The sequence below is a fragment of the Bos grunniens genome, chromosome 8, assembly GCF_055505025.1.
Source record: "Bos grunniens cultivar Pamir isolate PY7600 chromosome 8, Bosgru_T2T1.0, whole genome shotgun sequence".
Lineage (NCBI taxonomy): Eukaryota > Metazoa > Chordata > Mammalia > Artiodactyla > Bovidae > Bos > Bos grunniens.
The window spans coordinates 58,462,434-58,483,401 of record NC_141172.1 but is presented as its reverse complement, the minus strand read 5'-3'; the positions used below and the strand labels follow the sequence as shown (position 1 = coordinate 58,483,401).

At 54.9% G+C, this 20,968-nt stretch overlaps 1 protein-coding gene across 2 annotated transcripts in view; it reads left to right on the top strand.

Annotated features, from left to right (window-relative positions):
- Positions 1-15,465, top strand: part of TLN1 (talin 1) — a 31,509-nt gene extending 16,044 nt beyond the window's left edge. For both annotated transcript variants that reach the window (XM_086415735.1, XM_086415734.1), the window contains 35 exons: positions 75-188; positions 392-526; positions 691-819; positions 973-1,075; positions 1,223-1,431; positions 1,752-1,871; positions 2,077-2,274; positions 2,461-2,600; positions 2,790-2,883; positions 3,001-3,090; positions 3,208-3,330; positions 4,606-4,749; positions 5,221-5,382; positions 5,626-5,766; positions 5,853-6,034; positions 6,231-6,363; positions 6,532-6,633; positions 6,717-6,887; positions 6,971-7,120; positions 7,230-7,331; positions 7,417-7,536; positions 8,265-8,411; positions 8,542-8,708; positions 8,798-8,981; positions 9,072-9,197; positions 9,297-9,413; positions 12,492-12,677; positions 12,802-12,909; positions 13,403-13,508; positions 13,704-13,828; positions 13,931-14,056; positions 14,165-14,227; positions 14,337-14,519; positions 14,668-14,796; positions 14,908-15,465. In XM_086415735.1, the coding sequence (XP_086271861.1) occupies positions 75-188; positions 392-526; positions 691-819; positions 973-1,075; positions 1,223-1,431; positions 1,752-1,871; positions 2,077-2,274; positions 2,461-2,600; positions 2,790-2,883; positions 3,001-3,090; positions 3,208-3,330; positions 4,606-4,749; positions 5,221-5,382; positions 5,626-5,766; positions 5,853-6,034; positions 6,231-6,363; positions 6,532-6,633; positions 6,717-6,887; positions 6,971-7,120; positions 7,230-7,331; positions 7,417-7,536; positions 8,265-8,411; positions 8,542-8,708; positions 8,798-8,981; positions 9,072-9,197; positions 9,297-9,413; positions 12,492-12,677; positions 12,802-12,909; positions 13,403-13,508; positions 13,704-13,828; positions 13,931-14,056; positions 14,165-14,227; positions 14,337-14,519; positions 14,668-14,796; positions 14,908-15,033 (4,755 nt within the window). In that variant the 3' untranslated portion in view covers positions 15,034-15,465. The remainder of the gene's footprint in view (positions 1-74; positions 189-391; positions 527-690; positions 820-972; positions 1,076-1,222; positions 1,432-1,751; positions 1,872-2,076; positions 2,275-2,460; positions 2,601-2,789; positions 2,884-3,000; positions 3,091-3,207; positions 3,331-4,605; positions 4,750-5,220; positions 5,383-5,625; positions 5,767-5,852; positions 6,035-6,230; positions 6,364-6,531; positions 6,634-6,716; positions 6,888-6,970; positions 7,121-7,229; positions 7,332-7,416; positions 7,537-8,264; positions 8,412-8,541; positions 8,709-8,797; positions 8,982-9,071; positions 9,198-9,296; positions 9,414-12,491; positions 12,678-12,801; positions 12,910-13,402; positions 13,509-13,703; positions 13,829-13,930; positions 14,057-14,164; positions 14,228-14,336; positions 14,520-14,667; positions 14,797-14,907) is intronic.
- Positions 15,466-20,968: the final 5,503 nt, after the last annotated feature.

Sequence of the window (20,968 nt, the reverse complement as noted above, 5' to 3'; positions counted from 1 at the left end):
CGGAGGAGGTACGGGAGGTGGGGACTTTCCCGCAGCCTGTGGGGAGGTGGTGCTCATGACATTTTTACCCACAGGCTGTGGCAGAGCAGATTCCACTGCTGGTGCAGGGCGTCCGAGGGAGCCAAGCGCAGCCTGACAGCCCCAGTGCTCAGCTAGCCCTCATCGCTGCCAGCCAAAGCTTCCTGCAGGCAAGGCCCCCTCGTTGACCACTCAGACCACACCCTTACCACTCCTCTTAGGGCCTCTAGATCTCATCAGTTTAAGTTTCTGCCAGTAGTCTCTCTCCCTGTACTGAACCCCAGTGCTAACCACATCCTGACCCTCATCCATCCCTGTACCCAAGCCTAGAGGACATATGGTGTGCTTCATCTGCCCACCTGTTCCCCAACAGCCAGGTGGGAAGATGGTGGCAGCCGCAAAGGCCTCTGTGCCAACAATTCAGGACCAAGCATCGGCCATGCAGCTGAGTCAGTGTGCTAAAAACCTTGGCACCGCATTGGCTGAACTCCGTACTGCTGCCCAGAAGGTAAGGGAGCTGGCTATCTTTTTGGAAGATGAAGGGGGTATCCTGGGATGATGGAGAATCTGTTCAGGCTATCCTAAAATGGATAACTATAACCTGAGCCACGAGTGAGACCCTGTGTACCACTTATCCCTCAAACTCTCCCCCTTCACCCCGTGTGTTTGTAGGCTCAGGAAGCGTGTGGGCCTTTGGAAATGGATTCTGCTCTGAGTGTGGTGCAGAATCTGGAGAGAGACCTGCAGGAAGTGAAGGCAGCTGCTCGAGACGGCAAGCTGAAGCCCTTGCCTGGGGAGACGGTAAGTACTTGTGAGATCTGAAGTCTCCTCACCTGTGCCCCAGAGCTGCCCTGAACATTTGTTGAAACTGCCTGCTGACTGTCAGTAGCTTCTCAAGCTCCCTCTTCTCTGTTTCTCCTGTGGCTGAGTCCTGAGTCTCCCTGTCATCCCTAGATGGAGAAATGTGCCCAGGACCTGGGCAACAGCACCAAAGCCGTGAGCTCCGCTATTGCCCAGCTGCTGGGGGAGGTCGCCCAGGGCAATGAGAATTACGCAGGTACACGGGCAGGGCCAGGATGGGGCCTGTGGGGAGAAGGAGGGGGAATGGGAGCTGTAGGGGTGGGGCGACACAGGAAGCCCCCAGCATCAGGGCTTGGCAGTGAAGGTACCTTTTCCCCTCCTTTCTCTCTCATTGTCTCCCCAGGCATTGCAGCTCGGGATGTGGCAGGTGGGCTGCGGTCACTGGCCCAAGCTGCTAGGGGCGTAGCTGCCCTGACATCAGATCCTGCAGTGCAAGCCATTGTGCTCGACACAGCCAGCGATGTCCTGGACAAGGCCAGCAGCCTCATCGAGGAGGCGAAGAAAGCAGCCGGCCATCCAGGGGACCCTGAGAGCCAGCAGCGGCTTGCCCAGGTTCGGTTTTGGGCCGAGGCTGCTTCCTCCCTCTCCCCCGACCCCCTCAGAAGGCTGTCTCGAGGGGGTGTCTCATCAGCACTGTGGCTCCTCTCTGGATTCCACCCTTCTTCTCCATCTGAGTAGAAGAGTCTCAGCGAAAGCGAGGCCTGGGCCTAGCCAAGCACCACATTTGGGGAAGTTTGATACTCTAACTTGATACTCTGGCCTGTTCAGCTATAGCACCCCCTTTCCGCTTTCACTTTCAGAGGCTCCCATGGGTGGAGGCGGGGATCTCCCAGTTTCTGCTTTGGCAACCCCTGTCTCCTTTCCCACCTCAGGTGGCTAAAGCTGTGACCCAGGCCCTGAACCGTTGCGTCAGCTGCCTGCCTGGCCAGCGTGATGTGGACAATGCCCTGAGGGCAGTGGGAGATGCCAGCAAGCGACTCCTGAGTGACTCGGTAGGAGGACAGGGGTGTGAGGGGACATGGGGACAAAGGACTCCAAGTATCTACCTCTAGACCTCTCCATCACCCTAACTCCCCAGATGCACCCCCTCCCCTCACCGCTTTCCCAGGCCTGTGCCCACCTCCCCGAGCTCCTTCAGCAGGCCTCCCCTCAGGTCATCTCCCGTCCTTGCTCCTGACTCTCTCTCTGATCCTGCAGCTTCCCCCCAGCACTGGGACCTTTCAGGAGGCTCAGAGCCGGCTGAATGAAGCCGCTGCCGGGCTGAATCAGGCAGCCACAGAGCTGGTGCAGGCCTCTCGGGGAACCCCTCAGGACCTGGCCCGAGCCTCAGGTCGATTTGGACAAGACTTCAGCACCTTCCTGGAAGCCGGCGTGGAGATGGCAGGCCAGGCTCCGGTAGGAAGGGGAGCTGGGTATGGTTCAAGGGTCAGGGGCATCTCTGTGACCACGGAATCCTGACCTGCTCCTTGCCCCCTCCCCTCCCCAGTCTCTAGCTGTACTTGGGTGTCTGGGACAGAGAATCCCTTTTAGAGACAGACAAGAAAAGATTCAACAATGCATTGGCCTTCTTGCCCTCAACAGAGCCAGGAGGACCGTGCCCAGGTCGTATCCAACTTGAAGGGCATCTCCATGTCTTCAAGCAAACTTCTTCTCGCTGCCAAGGCCCTGTCCACAGACCCTGCAGCCCCAACCCTCAAGAGTCAGCTGGCTGCAGCTGCCCGGTAAGTGGGAGCTGGGAAACCAAGCCCTTGCATATTAAGCAGACTGGGGAGGGGACGTTTCGTAAGAAGTCTCTGGCTCAGGAATTGTTCCAGACAAAAAAGAAATGGCTAGAGACTTACTCGCTACGTGAGCAGGATGCAGAAGTGATGACCTATGCACTCATTCACTCAACTTCCCGTTCCTTCCAGGGCAGTGACCGACAGCATCAACCAGCTCATCAGCATGTGCACCCAGCAGGCGCCAGGCCAGAAGGAGTGTGATAATGCCCTGCGGGAATTGGAGGTGGGCCTTGGCAGGCTAAATGGGGTTGAAGTTGAGGAAAGCGTTCTTGGCTAAGGGCAGTGAGGGGGCGTCTTGGATCTCAGTTCACCACCAACCGCCCCTTCCCCCACCCGACAGACGGTCCGGGAACTCCTAGAGAACCCAGTCCAGCCCATCAATGACATGTCCTACTTTGGCTGTCTGGACAGCGTCATGGAAAACTCAAAGGTAGGTGTACCCAGTCCCCTCCCAAGGACCGGAGAGGGTTGGAAGACGAGCCAGCCAGGGGCTGCCCTCTCCCTCTGAGAACAAGATCTGACTCTCCCGATACCCTCTGTTCCCCAGGTGCTGGGTGAGGCCATGACCGGCATCTCCCAAAATGCCAAGAACGGAAACTTGCCGGAGTTTGGGGAGGCTGTCGCCACAGCCTCCAAGGCCCTCTGCGGCTTCACCGAGGCAGCTGCACAGGTTATCCTCCTGGGATAGTCCCTGGAACTCCCCTGTTGTCCCTACCCGTCCTCCTCGTAGCCTGACACACATGCGCAGAAGACAAAGTTACGCTTGTAAAGCCAGCTGTGTGGAAAATGGGGATCTTTCCCCCACCTAAAGTAGAGGTGTTTGCCAGCAAGCATAGAACACCAACAGTTCTGATCACTGTCACCGCTGAGCCCTGGTGCTTTCAGTAGGGACTACACTGTCCAACCACTGAATCTGGCCCCAGCTTGCCTGGTGTATTCTGCCTGCCTAGCATATGCACGTTATTTTCATATAATGAGTACTTTCTTTTTTGCCGGGCCACACGGCATGCTGGCTCTTAGTTTCGCGATCAGGGATTGAACTCGTGCACCCTGCAGTGGAAGTGCAAAGTCTCAATCACTGGACGCCCAGGGAAGTCCACACGTATTATTACACTGTTAGAATAGTACCAGGGGCTAAATTTCCCGTTACTTGGGTCACCACCTAACCTTGCCTTTTGCTACATTACGAAGTATAAAACGATCCATTGGCTCAGAGTATTTTGCTTTTGTATATGAATCCTTAAAACAAACTGACTTGAGAGCTCATCCTCTCAGCCTGTCCTTCAATCTCCCTGCCTCCCTGTACCCTGTTCTGTTGGGGGGCCTGCTCTATATGGCTTGACGTATTTCTGGAAAAGCATGAAGAAGAAAATGCAAAGCTACCATGTGTTGGGTGAAGTAAGAATCAAACCTTACGATGATCTTCCAAGAGAAACAGTTTTTGGCAACCATCCCTTCCCTCTTTCCAAATCTCTGAAGCCTGGAGGCATTATGTGTTAATTAGCCTAACACCACCCACAGTTTTATTAGAACTGTCTCTAAAAGAGGCTGTGTGTGTGTGTGTGTGTGTATGTGTGTGTGTGTGTGTGTCTTTCAAACTTTTTTTTTTTACCAACACTTAGAATAAGCAGTACTTTTTACCTAAGACCCAACATACAAACACATAAACAGGTAAACAGGTGAACTGAATTTTGATAAAAAGCTTACTGTGCTGCTTCCTTTTTTTTTTTTTTTTTCATTTTTTAATCTTCTGAAATGTTTGAACACATTTAACAAAACAGGAGAGGTTTTTCCCTCTTTTATAGTATAATCGCAGCTTGCTAATGTATCTCCACTCATGTAGAACCCTGGCCACTGAACCTACCCCTGCTCCCCATTGTCCCCACTGTGGCTATTCCTACCTCAGGAATATTCCTTATTCCTCACCCCACTCCTCTCTCTACAGGCTGCATATCTGGTTGGCGTGTCTGACCCCAACAGCCAAGCTGGACAACAAGGGCTGGTGGAGCCCACACAGTTTGCCCGAGCAAACCAGGCAATTCAGATGGCCTGTCAGAGTTTGGGGGAGCCTGGCTGCACCCAGGCCCAGGTAACTCGGGGGTACAGTCACTGTGAGCAAGCCTGGGAAAGGCTGCTGAGCCAGGACAGGCCACCCCCATGGCGGGAGGAGATGCAGGACATGTGGGGAAGGAGGGTGGAGCCCCAGCGCTGACCTCCTGCCCACAGCTTCTCTGGGTCATTGTCTTCTCTGGCTGTGTTTCTCATCATTTCTTCAATTACTGCCAGGCTCACCACTTCTCTATGGAGGTTTGAGTTCACTCTCCTCCTGAGCCTGTGAACGATTTCTCCATTAGTGTGTCGGCTTTTCATTTTCCTTTCTCCTCCACCCTGCGCGTCTTTGGGTATCTGTCTCCCAGATTTTGACTTTCAGGTGACTCTGTCTTTCCTAATGAGACTTCCAAAGGATTGCAGTCCATCCCCCAAGCTGAAGGGGCTGCTGCCCAGTATAGACACGGCCCTCCTGCCCTCACATGGCTCTTCCACGTCTCTGTCTCCTCAGGTGCTCTCTGCAGCCACCATTGTGGCCAAACACACGTCTGCACTGTGTAATAGCTGCCGCCTGGCTTCTGCCCGAACCGCCAATCCCACTGCCAAGCGCCAGTTCGTACAGTCAGCCAAGGAGGTGGCCAACAGCACGGCCAACCTTGTCAAGACCATCAAGGTTCCCAGTGTTGGAATTCTCAACCTCTCCCTGACCTGTCCAGTTTTCTCTCCCCCAACCCCTGCACCCCGTCATTCCCTGAGGCCTTCACCCAGTCACACCTGCCTAAGCCCAAGGTCTTGCCTGTCCGCACTGGTCACCACTAGCCCCGCCCCATGCCCTTTGAGCTCAGGAGGGAGACCTGGGCTTCCCTGCTTTTGTCTACAGTCCATCCTGAGCTCCTCCTTGTCACTCCCACTTCAGGCGCTGGATGGGGCCTTCACAGAGGAGAACCGTGCCCAGTGCCGAGCAGCAACGGCCCCTTTGCTGGAGGCTGTGGACAATCTGAGCGCCTTTGCGTCCAACCCTGAGTTCTCCAGTGTTCCTGCCCAGATCAGCCCTGAGGTGAGGCAGGGTGAACGCATGAACTGCCGGCCACCTCATCTTTCCAGGAGTCTTGAGACTCACCCCTCGACCTCCCCTCTCCCCAGGGCCGGGCTGCCATGGAGCCCATTGTGATCTCTGCTAAGACAATGTTGGAGAGTGCTGGGGGCCTTATTCAGACAGCCCGAGCCCTGGCGGTCAATCCGCGGGACCCACCACGCTGGTCCGTGCTGGCTGGCCACTCCCGTACTGTCTCAGACTCCATCAAGAAGCTGATCACAAGCATGAGGTAGGGGGCAGGGTGGAAAACCTTGTGGCTGGGGGATGCACACGCCTCTGACAGAACAGAGGGATGGGCACTGTGGTGTGAGATGGGCCAGTGTTGGAGGACATCTGTGGTCCAAGATTCAGGGGTACAGGGAAAGGTGGGCCAGCCTTGTGCTCAAGAGGTGTACTTGATGTTGGAGCCTGTGATACGTCTGCAGGGACAAGGCCCCAGGGCAGTTGGAGTGTGAGACAGCCATCGCAGCTCTGAACAGCTGTCTGCGGGACCTTGACCAGGCTTCTCTTGCTGCGGTCAGCCAGCAGCTCGCTCCCCGTGAGGGGATCTCTCAGGAGGTAAGGGGAGGAGGGGGGGCAGGCTTAAGGAAGGTGGGGGATCTGGGAGTGAGCTCATAGACACATGGAGGGTATGGAACGTGCTGGGTACTGGGTCACTTGGGTGTGGAAGGAAGAGTGGGGTCCTGTGCAGGTCACAGTCAGGGCTAAAATCCACTTCCTCCCCAGGCCTTGCACACCCAGATGCTCACTGCGGTGCAGGAAATCTCCCATCTTATTGAGCCGCTGGCCAGCGCTGCCCGGGCTGAAGCCTCCCAGCTGGGACACAAGGTACCTGGGGCGACACATGGGCTTGGGTAGGCTGAACCAGGGTACCTGGCCAGGCTGACCCCCATCCTAAACCCTTGCTGCAGGTGTCCCAGATGGCCCAGTACTTTGAGCCGCTCACTCTGGCTGCCGTGGGTGCTGCCTCCAAAACCCTGAGCCACCCACAGCAGATGGCGCTCCTGGACCAGACCAAAACCTTGGCCGAGTCTGCCCTGCAGCTGCTGTACACAGCCAAGGAAGCTGGCGGTAACCCCAAGGTACTGAGCTAAGGGGCTGCTACTATAGTAAGAGAAGCAGGAACCACTGCTCCCTGCCCCAGCTCACTCACTCTGCCCCACAGCAAGCAGCTCACACCCAGGAAGCCCTGGAGGAGGCTGTGCAGATGATGACAGAGGCCGTAGAGGACCTGACAGCCACCCTCAACGAGGCAGCCAGTGCTGCCGGGGTCGTCGGTGGCATGGTGGACTCCATCACCCAGGCCATCAACCAGGTTGGAGTCTTGGGGAGCCTGTGGATGGAGGTGCCTGTGGACGGAGGTGCCTGTGGACCAGTGTCCCTGAGCCCACAGTCCTTACCCTTCTGCCATTCTCCCCCCTCAGCTAGATGAAGGACCAATGGGTGAACCAGAGGGTTCCTTCGTGGATTACCAGACCACCATGGTGCGGACAGCCAAGGCCATTGCTGTCACCGTTCAGGAGATGGTGAGTTTGGGAGAGTATAAGAGGGCTGCTCTTGGAGAGTTTGGACATTGAGTTTGGACATCAATTCACTTCTTCCTGTCACCAGGTAACCAAGTCAAACACCAGCCCTGAGGAGCTGGGCCCTCTCGCTAACCAGCTGACTAGTGACTATGGGCGTCTTGCCTCCCAGGCCAAGCCTGCAGCTGTGGCTGCTGAAAATGAAGAGGTAACTTCCACTGCCCCTGACAGAAAACCCAAGGCTTACCCCTTGTCCCATGATGTCAGCCTCTGGGGCTGTCCCACCCTCGGCCACTCGGGTCTTTCATAAAAAGGGGAACTCATCCTCAGGGCTGCTACATGAAAGAGTAATCAGGGCTCCATAAAGGGTGGGATCAAAGCCTCCATCACAGGGATAAGGAGTAGCCCAGGGTCTAGAGATTGCCTGGGCTGCCACTATTTCCCCCGTTGGCCCTGATTCCCTGTGGCTGCTTCTCCACTGTGCCGCAAGCCTTTGTTCCCTTCCTAGTTCTTCCGTGTTGCAAAGCCCTGAAGCGCTTCCTTCCCTAAGCTCCTGCCTTTCCAAGAAAGCAAGTAATTGGATCTTAGCATGACACACCTAATCCCCAACCCAAACCCCTCCATAACCACACACGCCAAACTGTAAGCCATGGCCTCTGCTTCAGATACCCCAGCATGAGGGCTTCTCCCCCTCCTCCTCGCTGTGCTTATTAGCACGGTCCTCACAGCTGGTGCCCACAGGCTAGTATTTTCCATGTGTAGGAGGAGACCTCCTGACTAAAGGCTGTGAAACAGGACAAGTCTATGCAGAGTACTTCTCACTACCTCTTTAGTCCTCAGCGCGAGCTTTTTTAGGTCCTTAGTACCTCCTCCAAGTGCAGTGGACATCCCTGAATCCTCTTGTAAAATCCGTCTCCCTGTTTCATCTACTCACAGATAGGCGCCCACATCAAGCACCGGGTTCAGGAGCTGGGGCACGGCTGCGCAGCTCTGGTCACCAAGGCAGGCGCCCTGCAGTGTAGCCCTAGTGATGCCTACACCAAGAAGGAGCTCATAGAGTGTGCCCGGAGAGTCTCTGAGAAGGTGACTGAGCCCGTCCCCATGGCCTGGGGGCTGTGCTCCCCAGCCCTTTCCTCTGTCCCTTCTCCCAGACCCAGGACCTATCCTCTCACGGGGCCCCTGCCACAGTCACCACGTGACTCTCCTCCCTCAGGTCTCCCACGTGCTGGCTGCGCTCCAGGCTGGGAATCGTGGCACCCAGGCCTGCATCACAGCCGCCAGCGCTGTGTCCGGCATCATCGCCGACCTGGACACCACCATCATGTTCGCCACTGCCGGCACACTCAACCGTGAGGGTGCCGAAACCTTCGCTGACCACCGGTGAGGAGGGAACTGGGGCTTGTGCGGTGTGGGGCCAGAGGGGTTGGGGGAGGCCTGAGAAGAGCTGACTGGGCTGGGCTGTCCCCCAGAGAGGGCATTCTGAAGACTGCCAAGGTGCTGGTGGAAGACACCAAGGTCCTGGTGCAGAATGCAGCTGGGAGCCAGGAGAAGCTGGCACAGGCAGCCCAGTCCTCTGTGGCCACCATCACCCGCCTCGCCGATGTGGTCAAGCTGGGTGCAGCCAGCCTGGGAGCTGAGGACCCAGAGACCCAGGTATCCGCCCCACACGCCTCACTCTGGCCAGAACCACTTCCTGTTCCCCCCTTTCCTCCCACAGACCGGAGCCTCTGCTCTCGCACACAGGTGGTGCTGATCAATGCAGTGAAAGATGTGGCCAAGGCCCTGGGAGACCTCATCAGTGCCACAAAGGCTGCGGCTGGCAAAGTCGGCGACGACCCTGCTGTGTGGCAGCTCAAGAACTCTGCCAAGGTGGGAGGAAAAGAGAGCAGCTGCCCAGGCGGGGAGTAGACCAGTGTGCTATGCCTGCCCCTTAAAACAATGCTGCCCTCCCTCCTCTGATGCCCGCAGGTGATGGTAACCAATGTGACATCACTGCTCAAGACCGTGAAAGCGGTAGAGGATGAGGCCACCAAAGGCACGCGCGCCCTGGAGGCCACAACGGAGCATATTCGGCAGGAGCTGGCGGTGAGCCCACCTGTGCAGCAGGGCCTGGGCTGGGGAGCAGGGCCTGGGCTGGAGAACGGGGCCTGGGCTGGTGCAGCAGGGCCTGGGCTGGTGCAGCAGGGCCTGGGCTGGAGAACGGGGCCTGGGCTGGAGAACGGGGCCTGGGCTGGGGAGCGGGGCCTGGGCTGGGGAGCAGGGCCTGGGCTGGTGCAGCAGGGCCTGGGCTGGGGAGCAGGGCCTGGGCTGGTGCAGCAGGGCCTGGGCTGGAGAACGGGGCCTGGGCTGGTGCAGCGGGGCCTGGGCTGGAGAACGGGGCCTGGGCTGGTGCAGCGGGGCCTGGGCTGGAGAACGGGGCCTGGGCTGGTGCAGCAGGGCCTGGGCTGGAGAACGGGGCCTGGGCTGGAGAATGGGGCCTGGGCTGGGGAGCGGGGCCTGGGCTGGGGAGCGGGGTCTGGGTGGATTGTGAGCATACGTGCGCTGCCCACACACACACAAAGACGCTGACGCGCAGCCTCCTCCCGCTGCCAGACTTCCTGTGCATGCTGCGCTGTGTCTCCCTTCCTCGCCTGTTTCCTCCTTGGCATTTGACACCTACCCTCTTCGTCCCCCCGCCCCAACTTTCTCTGGCCTCTCAGTTGCCACGTTCAGGGGTCACTTCTTAGCCTTCATCTTCTTCAGACATTTCCAAAACAGTGGACCCCCTAACAAGCCTCTCTTTGAAAGCCTTTCTTCCTTTGGCCTTTGTGACACTGGCTTTTCTGTTGCCGCTCACATCTCCTCTATAGTTGCACTCACCTTCAACCAGATAAATCTTAGAGGCCTTCCTGGAACTGCACCGATCGCCTTCTTACTCCTCTTTGGCAGGTTCAACCCTCTCATCATTGTTCTCTGACAAGTAGACTTCCAGTTCTGCGCTCAGTCATTTTCAGCCTCCTATTTGACCTTAGCACCGAGACACAGTGCCTCCCCACCAGCCTCTTTTCCCGACTCACTGCTTCCCACTAAGCATGGCCACAGCCCTCCCGGTCCAGCAGGCTCCCTCCCAGTCGCCCGTGACTTCTCTGCCTCGCTCACAGCCTGCAGGCCGTCGCCAGGTCCTGCCCCACCCTCCTCCAGTCTCTTCCTCTCCTTGCTTCTCTCCCAGCCCACAGGCAGCACTCTCCCTCACTGTGACTGCTGTGCCCGGTTTCTACCTGGTCTCCTTGCCTTCAGTCTTTGTCACTTTCATCTTTTTTTTTTTTAACTTATTTTTTGGCTACGCTGGGTCTTCTCTGCTACACGTGGGCTTTCTCTAGTTGTGGTGAGCTGGGGCTGCCCTTCCTTGTGGTGCACAGGCTGCTCATTGCAGTGGCTTCTCTTGTGGAGCACCGGCTCTAGGCGCGTGGGCTTCAGTTATGCCCAGTAGTTGTGGCACAGGCTTAGTTCCTCCACCACATGCGGGATCTTCCCAGACCCGGGATCAAACCCATGTTCCACTGGCAGGCAGATTCTTAACCAATGGACCACTGGGGCAGTCCCCATCTTTCTAACTTCTAAATTTATCTTTCTCATTTTCTATTTTCACTTCTCCTCAGAGGTGTTCAAATTGAAATTGCTTTCTACTTACCAAACTTGATCATTCATTCCCTCCTCTTTCCCATATCGCTAAACAGTACCTTTCAGTAACTCAGTTCCTAAAGCCAGAAACTCCGTTTTAACATCTTTCTCTCATTGTTCCCCACATCTGAGCTCATCAGCAGTTCTTTTAGTGGTCCCTCCAAATAGACCTCATTTTCTCATTTCCCATCTCTGCTACCAGCACCTTGTCCAAACCATCATCAGGCCTTAGCTGTGTTTATGTGATAGCATCTATGTAAACCCCTTGCTTCTCCATTCACCTCCTCTCCCCAGTCAATCCTCTCTATACAGAGGATAATTTTTGGGGGGTGGGGGGCGCCTCACCGTGCAGCTTGTGGGATCTTAGCTCCTCAACTAGGGATTCAGTCCAGGACCATGGCAGTGAAAGTGCTGAGTCCTAACCTCTGGACCACCAGGCAATTCCCAGAATAATCTCTTAAAAATATAAATCAGGTTATGTCACTTCAGTGCTTACAATCCTCCAGTGACTGCCCTGGCATCTGTGGTAAAGTCCACTCTCCTTCCCAGGGCCTTCCAGGCTCCAGGGCCCCTGCTGCCTTCCCCAGTCTCTCCTCACCCTTCTCTCCTCCCGGCCAGGGGCCAGGCCCCTGCCTTCTCAGCTCCGCCCACTGCAGACCCTTGTTCTTGCGCTTTACCAGTTTTTTGAACATCTGGCCCCTTCTGATCCTTCAGGCTTTAGCTTAAACATCCCTTCCGCCAAAGGCTTCCTTGACCACCTTTCTGAAAAAGAACTTCCTTTTTCTTTCTCGTCACAGCACCCTCTTTTTTTTCCCCTTCACAGTGTAGTTTCCCTGGTCGTTCACCTATTATCATTTGTACCCAAAACCAGAATGCAAGCTCCATGAGAACAACAGGACCTTGTCTACCTTATTCCCCACTGCACCCCCAGCACCTCACGTAGTCTCCAACCTAGCTGATCTTTAGTGGGATTGAATTTGTTGGGTGAATACATACAGCAAAATATTTCTATGACTTTTACATACTGTGTGAAATTCTGAGTTCCTTGTTCTGATACCCAAGGTCCCAACAGCCTTTGCTGTGCCATCCCTGTGCTCTAGAACATTTCTTAATACTCTCTCACACTTGACGTCCTGGTTATTTGTGCTCTGCCACTTATGTCAGTGCACTCCTGTTGTCTGTACCCTTAAGACCCAGCTCCTTACCCACCTTCGCCACTCGCCACATTAAGACTTCTCTTTAGGAATGAAAAGCCAGCAGAAAGGTACTTCTTTAATTTCAAACAAATACACTTTCCCCAATCACTTTAGTCAGAAATGAGGACCAACTGCCTTCTATTGTGTTAGCTGTGAATGTGTGAAAGTCTCCAAGCGCTGATCTACAATAACTACTCGGTGGCTGCCTGTTGACTGAGTACACAGAGGAATGAACCAGTCACACAAGTGCTGCTTCATCTCACAGCCTCACTCACTGTGGAGTTTTCTTCTTGCTCTACCCCAACAGGTCTTCTGCTCCCCAGAGCCACCTGCCAAGACCTCGACCCCTGAAGATTTCATCCGCATGACCAAGGGTATCACCATGGCAACCGCCAAGGCCGTTGCCGCTGGGAACTCCTGTCGCCAGGAGGATGTCATTGCCACAGCCAATCTGAGTCGCCGTGCTATTGCAGATATGCTCCGGGCTTGCAAGGTAGAAATCCCGGCGGTGAGGCAGAAGCGTGAGGCAGCTTGAGGACAGCACGTGGTAGGGGAGGACCTGCAGGGACTTGGGAGCTCTTTGGGATCCTAAGGCTAATGTGTACTCTGTGCTACAGGAAGCTGCCTACCACCCAGAAGTGGCTCCAGACGTGCGGCTCCGAGCCCTACACTTTGGCCGGGAATGTGCCAATGGCTACCTGGAACTGCTGGACCACGTGCTGCTGGTAAGGCGGGAGGTGTCTGCTCCTCACAGCGGCCTCCCTGAATACACAGGCCTCAGGCCCTGCACTGTTCAGATCTCCCCCCCGACCCCACCATCTACTCCCCGAGTGTGTCCTTGTTTCCACATCTCCCTTCCACTGGGGCTCCATCAGTTTTAGCATCTTTGGTTCTCCCACTCACCTCCTCCTCTTTCTCTTGTCTCCTCTCTTCCCGCCTGACCTCCCCCTCCTCTACCTCCTCATCTCTTCTTTCTTCTCATTTCATCCTTCTCCTGGCTCCTTGTCAGCCGGTGAGTGACACACAGCCCCACTGTCTTCACCATGCATGCAGTGTGATGTCTGGCGTGCTCCTGGATAGGCTGTGTGCTGTTTCAGGCTGCAGTGTGGAGCGGCCTAGAGTGGGGGTGGCAGGAGGGGGTGGGGTCTGCCCTGTTTCAAGGGTCAAGGTAGAAGCTGAGATCTGATGCTCTCTCCCCTCTGCCCCCATCTTCCCCAGACCCTGCAGAAGCCAAGCCCAGAATTGAAGCAGCAATTGACGGTGCACTCAAAGCGTGTGGCTGGATCAGTCACTGAGCTCATCCAGGCTGCTGAGGCCATGAAGGGTAAGGGGTGACCAGGGGCAGGGAGGGAAGGGAAACCCTTGTTCTGGGGAGAACTCTGCTTCTGGGAGGCTGCTCAGAGATGGCCTCTGCAGAGTCCTCACAGATGCCAGGGCCTGGTGACAGTAAGCACACTGCCCGGTGCTCCTGATCTCCCTGCTCTGCCTTAGCCCCTTCCCACCTCACTTTGTCCACCAGGAACAGAATGGGTGGACCCAGAGGACCCCACAGTCATTGCTGAGAATGAACTCCTGGGAGCCGCGGCTGCCATTGAGGCTGCAGCCAAGAAGCTGGAGCAGCTGAAGCCCCGGGCCAAACCTAAGGTCAGCCCTGCTCCCTTCTCCTCCGCTCCGCTCAGAGTGTCTGCACCTTCAGCCTCCTCTTACCCTGCATCTCTGTCTGCCACTTCTGTCTCTTTTTTGCAGGAGGCGGACGAGTCCTTGAACTTTGAGGAGCAGATACTGGAAGCTGCCAAGTCCATCGCAGCAGCCACCAGCGCCCTGGTGAAGGCTGCCTCAGCTGCACAGAGGGAACTGGTGGCCCAGGGGAAGGTAAGGACTTGGATACCACCAGCTTTGCCTTCCACATGGCATGATGGTCTCCTCTGGGAGGCTCTCAGGAGGGCACAAGTCTGAGCGGATTCCTGCCCTCCTCCACAGGTGGGCGCCATTCCAGCCAACGCACTGGATGATGGACAGTGGTCCCAGGGCCTCATCTCTGCTGTGAGTGTACAACTCTCCCTGGGCCCCTCTGCACTTCAGGCACTTGAGAGGCTGGAGAGGGGATGGACCAGGGCAGGAGGCACGTTCTAACCTAATCTCCCTGCTTCAGGCCCGGATGGTGGCTGCGGCCACCAACAACCTGTGTGAGGCAGCCAATGCAGCTGTCCAAGGCCACGCCAGCCAGGAGAAGCTCATCTCATCGGCCAAGCAGGTCGCCGCCTCCACAGCACAGCTCCTCGTAGCCTGCAAGGTCAAGGCCGACCAGGACTCTGAGGCAATGAAGCGGCTTCAGGTGAGGCCCCCTGGCCCATCTCATGTGTCTTGAGCTGTGCTGGTTTCAACTGTCACCCCTGACGTGCTTTCTGTGAGGGAGATGAGGGCCTTGCTCAGCTGGGACCTTCCTGAGTTCTCACCTCACACTGCTCTCTCTCTCCGCCCAGGCTGCCGGCAACGCAGTGAAGCGAGCCTCAGACAACCTGGTGAAGGCAGCCCAGAAGGCTGCAGCCTTTGAAGAACAGGAGAATGAGACCGTGGTGGTGAAGGAGAAGATGGTCGGGGGCATTGCCCAGGTAAGTTCTGAGGAACGTCAGCAGGGCAGTCACAATGCCTGCACTGGTTCCCACTCCCCCAGACCCTGATGCACATATTCACTGACTGAGTCCCTGATCTCTGTCCCTCAGATCATTGCTGCCCAGGAAGAGATGCTTCGGAAGGAACGAGAGCTGGAGGAGGCACGGAAGAAGCTGGCGCAGATCCGGCAGCAGCAGTACAAATTCTTACCTTCAGAGCTTCGAGACGAGCACTAGGGCAGCCGCTTGTGTGTATCACAGACCCAGCCCAGAGACTGTGCCTCACTACCAAAGCCTCCTGGGCTGTCGGGCCCAGCCTGCCCAACCCCAGCACCCCCAAGTGCCTGCCAAGCCTCGGGCCTGGTCCCGCCGCACGTTTCCTGGCCCTTCCCGGACTCCAAGTGCCTTCATGCCCTAGGGCCCCCTAAGTGCCTGCCCCTCCCCAGAGTATTAACGTTCCCAGAGTATTATTAACGCTGCTGTACCTCAGTCTGAACCTGCCAGGGCCCCAGCCCGCTCCACCCTGCCAGCAGCTTCCAGCCAGTCCCCACAGCCTCCGCTCTACTCATCCTTTTTTATACTCTCCGCCCCCCACCCCCAGCTACCTGTGGGGGCCAGGGGTGTAAGCCCCAAACAGGTCATGCTCCAATAAAGGTGATTCTGCCTGCAGCCTCAGCCTGGCTTCATGAGGAGGTACCCGCCCCGAGGGCAGGCAGGAAGAGAATGGGATGGAGTGCCGTGGCCCAGCTTGACGGGCTCAGAAGGCTGCCCCGAGGCCCCTTGCTCCCACTACATGCAGAGCCCTAAGTCATCCTAGTCAGGAAGCTGTCCCTGAGCAGTCAGGCCGCTGCTGTCCCTTGCCTCTCGGGCCAGCGCCCACGCCACACCAAGTGTCATTCTTCTGTTCCTGGGACAGCAGCTGCCAGTGCTCTTTGTGGCTGCCAGGGACGCACTCTGTTCTTCATCACTCGTGAACAAACCTAGGCCCTCACCAAGTCCGAATTTTCAAGAAGCAGCTTTGCTGAAAACAAGCCTATGGATACAAGTATCTGAGCCTAAGAGAACTAGGGCCAGATTTGGTTGAGGCAGTTGACAAGCCAAAAATCCAGCCTGAGGCTGCCTCAGGTAGGCTCAACTGTTGACCGGGTTGGGCATTTCCAGCCCCTCCCCAGCCTTGCTGCCACTCCTGCCCAGAACAGCAGTAGAAGGAAAGCAACTGAAAAAGCCAGATCCAAGCATGAGGCCGCATCGTCAGGGGCCAGAGCTCCCCTAATGGCCAGGTGGTTGCTGGGAGCCCTGTGCCAGCTGCCCCGCTCACCTGGAGGTTGAGTGGGGAAGGTGGGGGTGCCGTGCGCTTCCACTTCTCCCACATCTGCCCACGTGGCCCACGCCACCTGGCAGCCCTCTCAGATCTGCCACTGTTTTCATGTATGATTCTTCAACCAGCCCTGTTGCTTAGTATGTTACTTCCTTGCTTCTCCCTCCAAGTAGAACACAAGCACCACCCAATCTGCTGCTACTCTTGTCACCTCCTGCCACCTCCTTAAAGGCATGACATCTACTACCCCATTAGAGTAGGTTTAAAGTAGAATGACTTTGTCCTCCCCAGGGCAGCCCATTAAGGGAGGTGCCAGCTTCCTACTACCACTTGTGTCACCTGTGATTAATTCATTCAATATTTACTAAGCCAGGCCCAGGCTAAGCGCTGGAAAACACAGATGTATTATCACCTCTCTGACGCAGACTGGCAACTGCAGTCCGTGTGGCTCTGGCCCCCTAACCCCAGATTCAATGTCCTGGCATCGCTGAGGACCTTAGAGATCAAATCCCTTTTACCACTTCCCCAACAAGTGGTAGTCCAGACCGTTTAAACTCCAGCTATGAGCCCAGACAGCTGCTGACCCCTGCTACCACTTCCCTGCCATATCCTCAGAAACTGTGACCAATCACGTTCCTCTTGATACTGATGCCTCAGGGAGCCTTCTGGGGAGAGACTCAAATACCTATTAGACCAGCAGTTCTTACAATGTGGTTGACCCTCAGGCCTCTAGGGGTGCCAGCATCCTTTCAGGGGTCCATAAGGTCAAGATTATTTTCATATGGGTTTCCCTGGTGGCTCAGTGGTGAAGAGTCTGCCGGCCAATGCAGATGACACAGGTTCGACCCCTGGTCAGGAAAGATCCCACATGCTGCAGAGCACCTAAGCCCCTGCGCCACAACTGTTAAGCCTGTGCCCTGGAGCCCACACACCCCAGAGCCCATGCTCCACAAGAAGAAGCCACTGCGATGAGCAGCCCACACACTGCAAGGAAGAGTAGCCCTCGCTCGCCACAGCTAAAGAAAAGCCAGGCAGCAATGAAGACCCAGCACAGCCAAAAAGGAATAGAAAAAAGACTACTTTCATAGTAATACTAAGACATTATTCTCCTTTCTCAGAGTGTCAGCATTTGCACTGAGAGTGAAAGAGCATTTGGCGGGTAAGCTGCCTTAGTGCAAATCAGGGCAGCAGCCCAAACTACCGTAGTCACTGTATTCTTCACCACCATGCACTAAGTGTAAGATATAAATGCTGGCTTCTTCCTGAAGAATGGCCTTGATGAAGTAGCAAAAATTATTCATTTTGTTAAATCTTAGTCCTGTAGTAACAAGTGTTTCAATATTCCGTGTGATGAACTGGGGAGTATGTGTAGAACCTTTCTGGTGCCCACCCAAGTGTGATGGTGTCTCAAGGAAAGCACCTAGACAGTTCTTTGAGCTGAACTGGCTGCTTTTTTCATAGACCACATTTACCTGCAGGAATGACTGACAGACAAACCACAGTTATCAGACTTGAGTAGCTGGCAGATTTTTCTCAAAAACAGAACCTGTCACTTCAGAGAAAAACCTGCCAGTACTTGTTGCCAATGATACATTTCAAAGTTTCAAGTGAAAACTAAAATTTTAGAAAACTTGTGTCTGCCACCATGAGCTTTAGGGCTTCCCCAAACTTAAAACAAGCTTTTCTGTTGAAACCATCATGACTTTTTAAATAACATATAATGAAACATGTTGACATTTGGAACACCTGCATAGCTCAGTGAATCATTTTCCAAATGACCAATGCATGCATGCTGTTACAAAATTATCCGAGTTAAAAAAAAAAATGATCCAACCAAAGTCAATACAGACCAATGGATTTTAATGAAACATTGTACAGGAAGGTTATTGATAGGGTCAGGTTCTTCACTGCAGTTAACCACTAAGAGAATAGTCAAGTCTTGATGTAGGATCAAAGAATAATATCCACAATTGCCCAAAAAGGCTATACATGCTATTGATGCTTGAACAACATGGGTTGTTACATTTATATTGGGATCAATAGATATTTACAGTACTACATGACCAGTGGTTACTTGAATCCAGGGATACAGAATCATGTATATGGAGGAAGCAAGTAAATAGAGGGTTATGTTATGGATTTTCAACTCCACAGACCCCTGTCACGTTCAAGGGTCAGTGAATTCAAGGGTCAGAAAAGAGGATATCTCTTTTCCAACTACGTATCTGTGTGAGACTAGATTTTCTTCTTAAAGAGTACTTCAAACAACCAACACATAGCAACAGTAGAAAGCACAAGTAGATTTTGAGAATACAGCTGTCTATTATGCCAGATATTAAAGAGATTTGCAAAAATGTAAAACAACTGCCATGCTCTAATTTGGGGATGTGAATATAGTTATTTTTCATTCAAAGTATGTCAACACAGTAATGTGTAATGGGTTTGTTTTATTTTTAATGAATTAATAAACATTGAATTTTTTAATATGGATAGATATAACCTACTCCAACAAAAGCTTTTTGAATCTTCAAACCCCACTTTCAATTTTTAAGAGTGTATATGCTATGCTATGCTATGCTAAGTCACTTCAGTCGTATCCGACTCTGTGCGACCCCATAGACGGCAGCCCACCAGGCTCTCCCGTCCCTGGGATTCTCCAGGCAAGAACACTGGAGTGGGTTGCCATTTCCTTCTCCAATGCATGAAAGTGAAAAGTGAAAGTGAAGTCGCTCAGTCGTGTCCGACTCTGAGCGACCCCATGGATTGCAGCCTAACAGGCTCCTCCGTCCATGGGATTTTCCAGGCAAGAGTACTGGAGTGGGGTGCCATTGCCTTCTCCATTAAGAGTGTATAGGGTTCTAAAATGAAAAGGTTTGAGAATTGCCCCACTAGACCATGAGTTATCCACAAAGTATCTTCATGTATTCTGAACCTGGTGCACAAAAAATTCACCTGGCAAATGTTTATCAAGTGCCAACTCTATGCCTGATGCTATGCTACAGTGGGGATTCAGAACTGAAACAGAGTCCCTTCTCTGGAGGGTTCACAGACAGGTGGAGAAGCAAACAGGTACAAGAACAGTACCCTTATACTTAAGGGGGACTATGATGAGAATGTTAGTTAGGAGCCTGCAGGAAAAAAACGCACCTATGAGGTGGAGAGGGTGGGAGGGAGGAGTCGATAGAGAAGGCTTCTCAGAAAAGCTGACACCTGGTCTGTCTTTACAGCCACCAGGAATCAGCCAAGGGAAGGCAGGGAGAACAGAATGCATAAAAGGTGGAAGCTTTCAGAAAAGAATGGTGATGTCCTGCTCCTGCACTGAGCTCAGTATGAGTGCTACACCAGTACAAGTCTGTGCACTGGGGGTGAGTTTGGAAGTGAAAGAAGGTAGCTTAGAGCTGAAGCGGGCAGGAGCCAAAGCAAAGGGCCTTGTATACCATATTAAGAGATGTGGATTCTTAACATCAAAAGAGGGAGGGCTAAAGGAGGCATTGGCAAGGATTTTAGGGTCCCACTTGCATCAACTTTAAAAAAGATTTTTCTGTCAAGGAGAGTTGGGGAACCAGGAGCAAGACCACAACAGACTCAGGCAGGAGGTAATATAAGGAACTGCCCAAGGCAACCCCAGAGAAGTCTGAGAAGTCTTCTTCATCTGGAGGAAGTACCTCCTACAGGATTAAGGGAATGTGGGGAATGAGGGACACGGGAGCTCTTAATGACTCCCAAGGGTTTGACCCTGGCTACAGGGTGGCTAGAAGCGACTTTTTAAGAGTTTGGGGGAAAAGGAGTCAGTTTTGTCCATATGTAGCAGCAGTCGGCTAAGCACATCTATACATTTCCCCGCCCCCTACCTCCCCGCCCTAACTCGCCCAAGCCGGGGACCCAGGATTCCCACGGTTTCCACCTCACCAGCAAAAGCCAGGCCTCCCACCCGCCTGCCCCTCGGGAACAAGGCTTCCTCCGCCTGGTCTCCCCTTCCCCCCTCCAAGGCAGCTCTCCACTTCCTCTCCACCCCCCACCCCACCCCGAGGAAAAAACGAAAACAAAAACAAACAGCTTCACGCCCGTGCCCCAGATTTCCCGACCCTGGCCCCGGCTCCCAGAGCTGTTTCTGGCGCCCGCGGTCAGGGGGGACACCTCCCCCCACCCTCAGCTGCTGACGCCCAGCAGCTCAGAACTCTTACCCTTGCCCCTGCCTTCCTCGCCCCAGCCTGGCCCCGCCTCCCCACGGGAAACATCCCAAAAAAGGGCAGAAAAGAAATTTCAGCGTAAAGTTGGCTCACAAGGGAAGAGAGGAGAGTCCGCCGGGAGAAGGGGAGGAGAAGGGAGGGCGCCCGGGGAAGCTAGGGGAAAACGGGGGTGGGTGGGGGTGAGTGGAGGGCGGTGGGGGTGGGTCCGGAGGAGGGACGGGGAAGGGACCGTAGGGACGCGTCCCGGTGGAGGTGGGGATGGGGGTAGGGAGCGCGCAGCGTCCTGCCTGGCAGAAGCCACGTGGAAAATATGCGGGGCACGTGGGGGGCGGGGCGGGCGGGCGCGGAGCTGGGATCCGAGGCTGGTCGGCAGTAGAGGAGGGGCCCTGGCTCCGGGGGTAGGGGCTGGAAGCGGGGAGCGAGGGGAAGAGAGGTCAGGCCCGCCCTCGGGGGCAGCGAACCCGGCCTCAATCTGCACTGCGACCGGGCTTCTGGGCTCCCCTCCTGCCTCAGTTTCCCCAAGTCCCTGGTGAGACTCATCGCTGTCACTGCCGTGTCGGTAACGCAAAGCCAGAGTCTGGAACTCAGGGTAAACTGAGGCACTAAAGTGGCAGAGGAGTCCCTCCTCCCAAGAGACATTTAATCCGAGGGGATTTACAGGAAA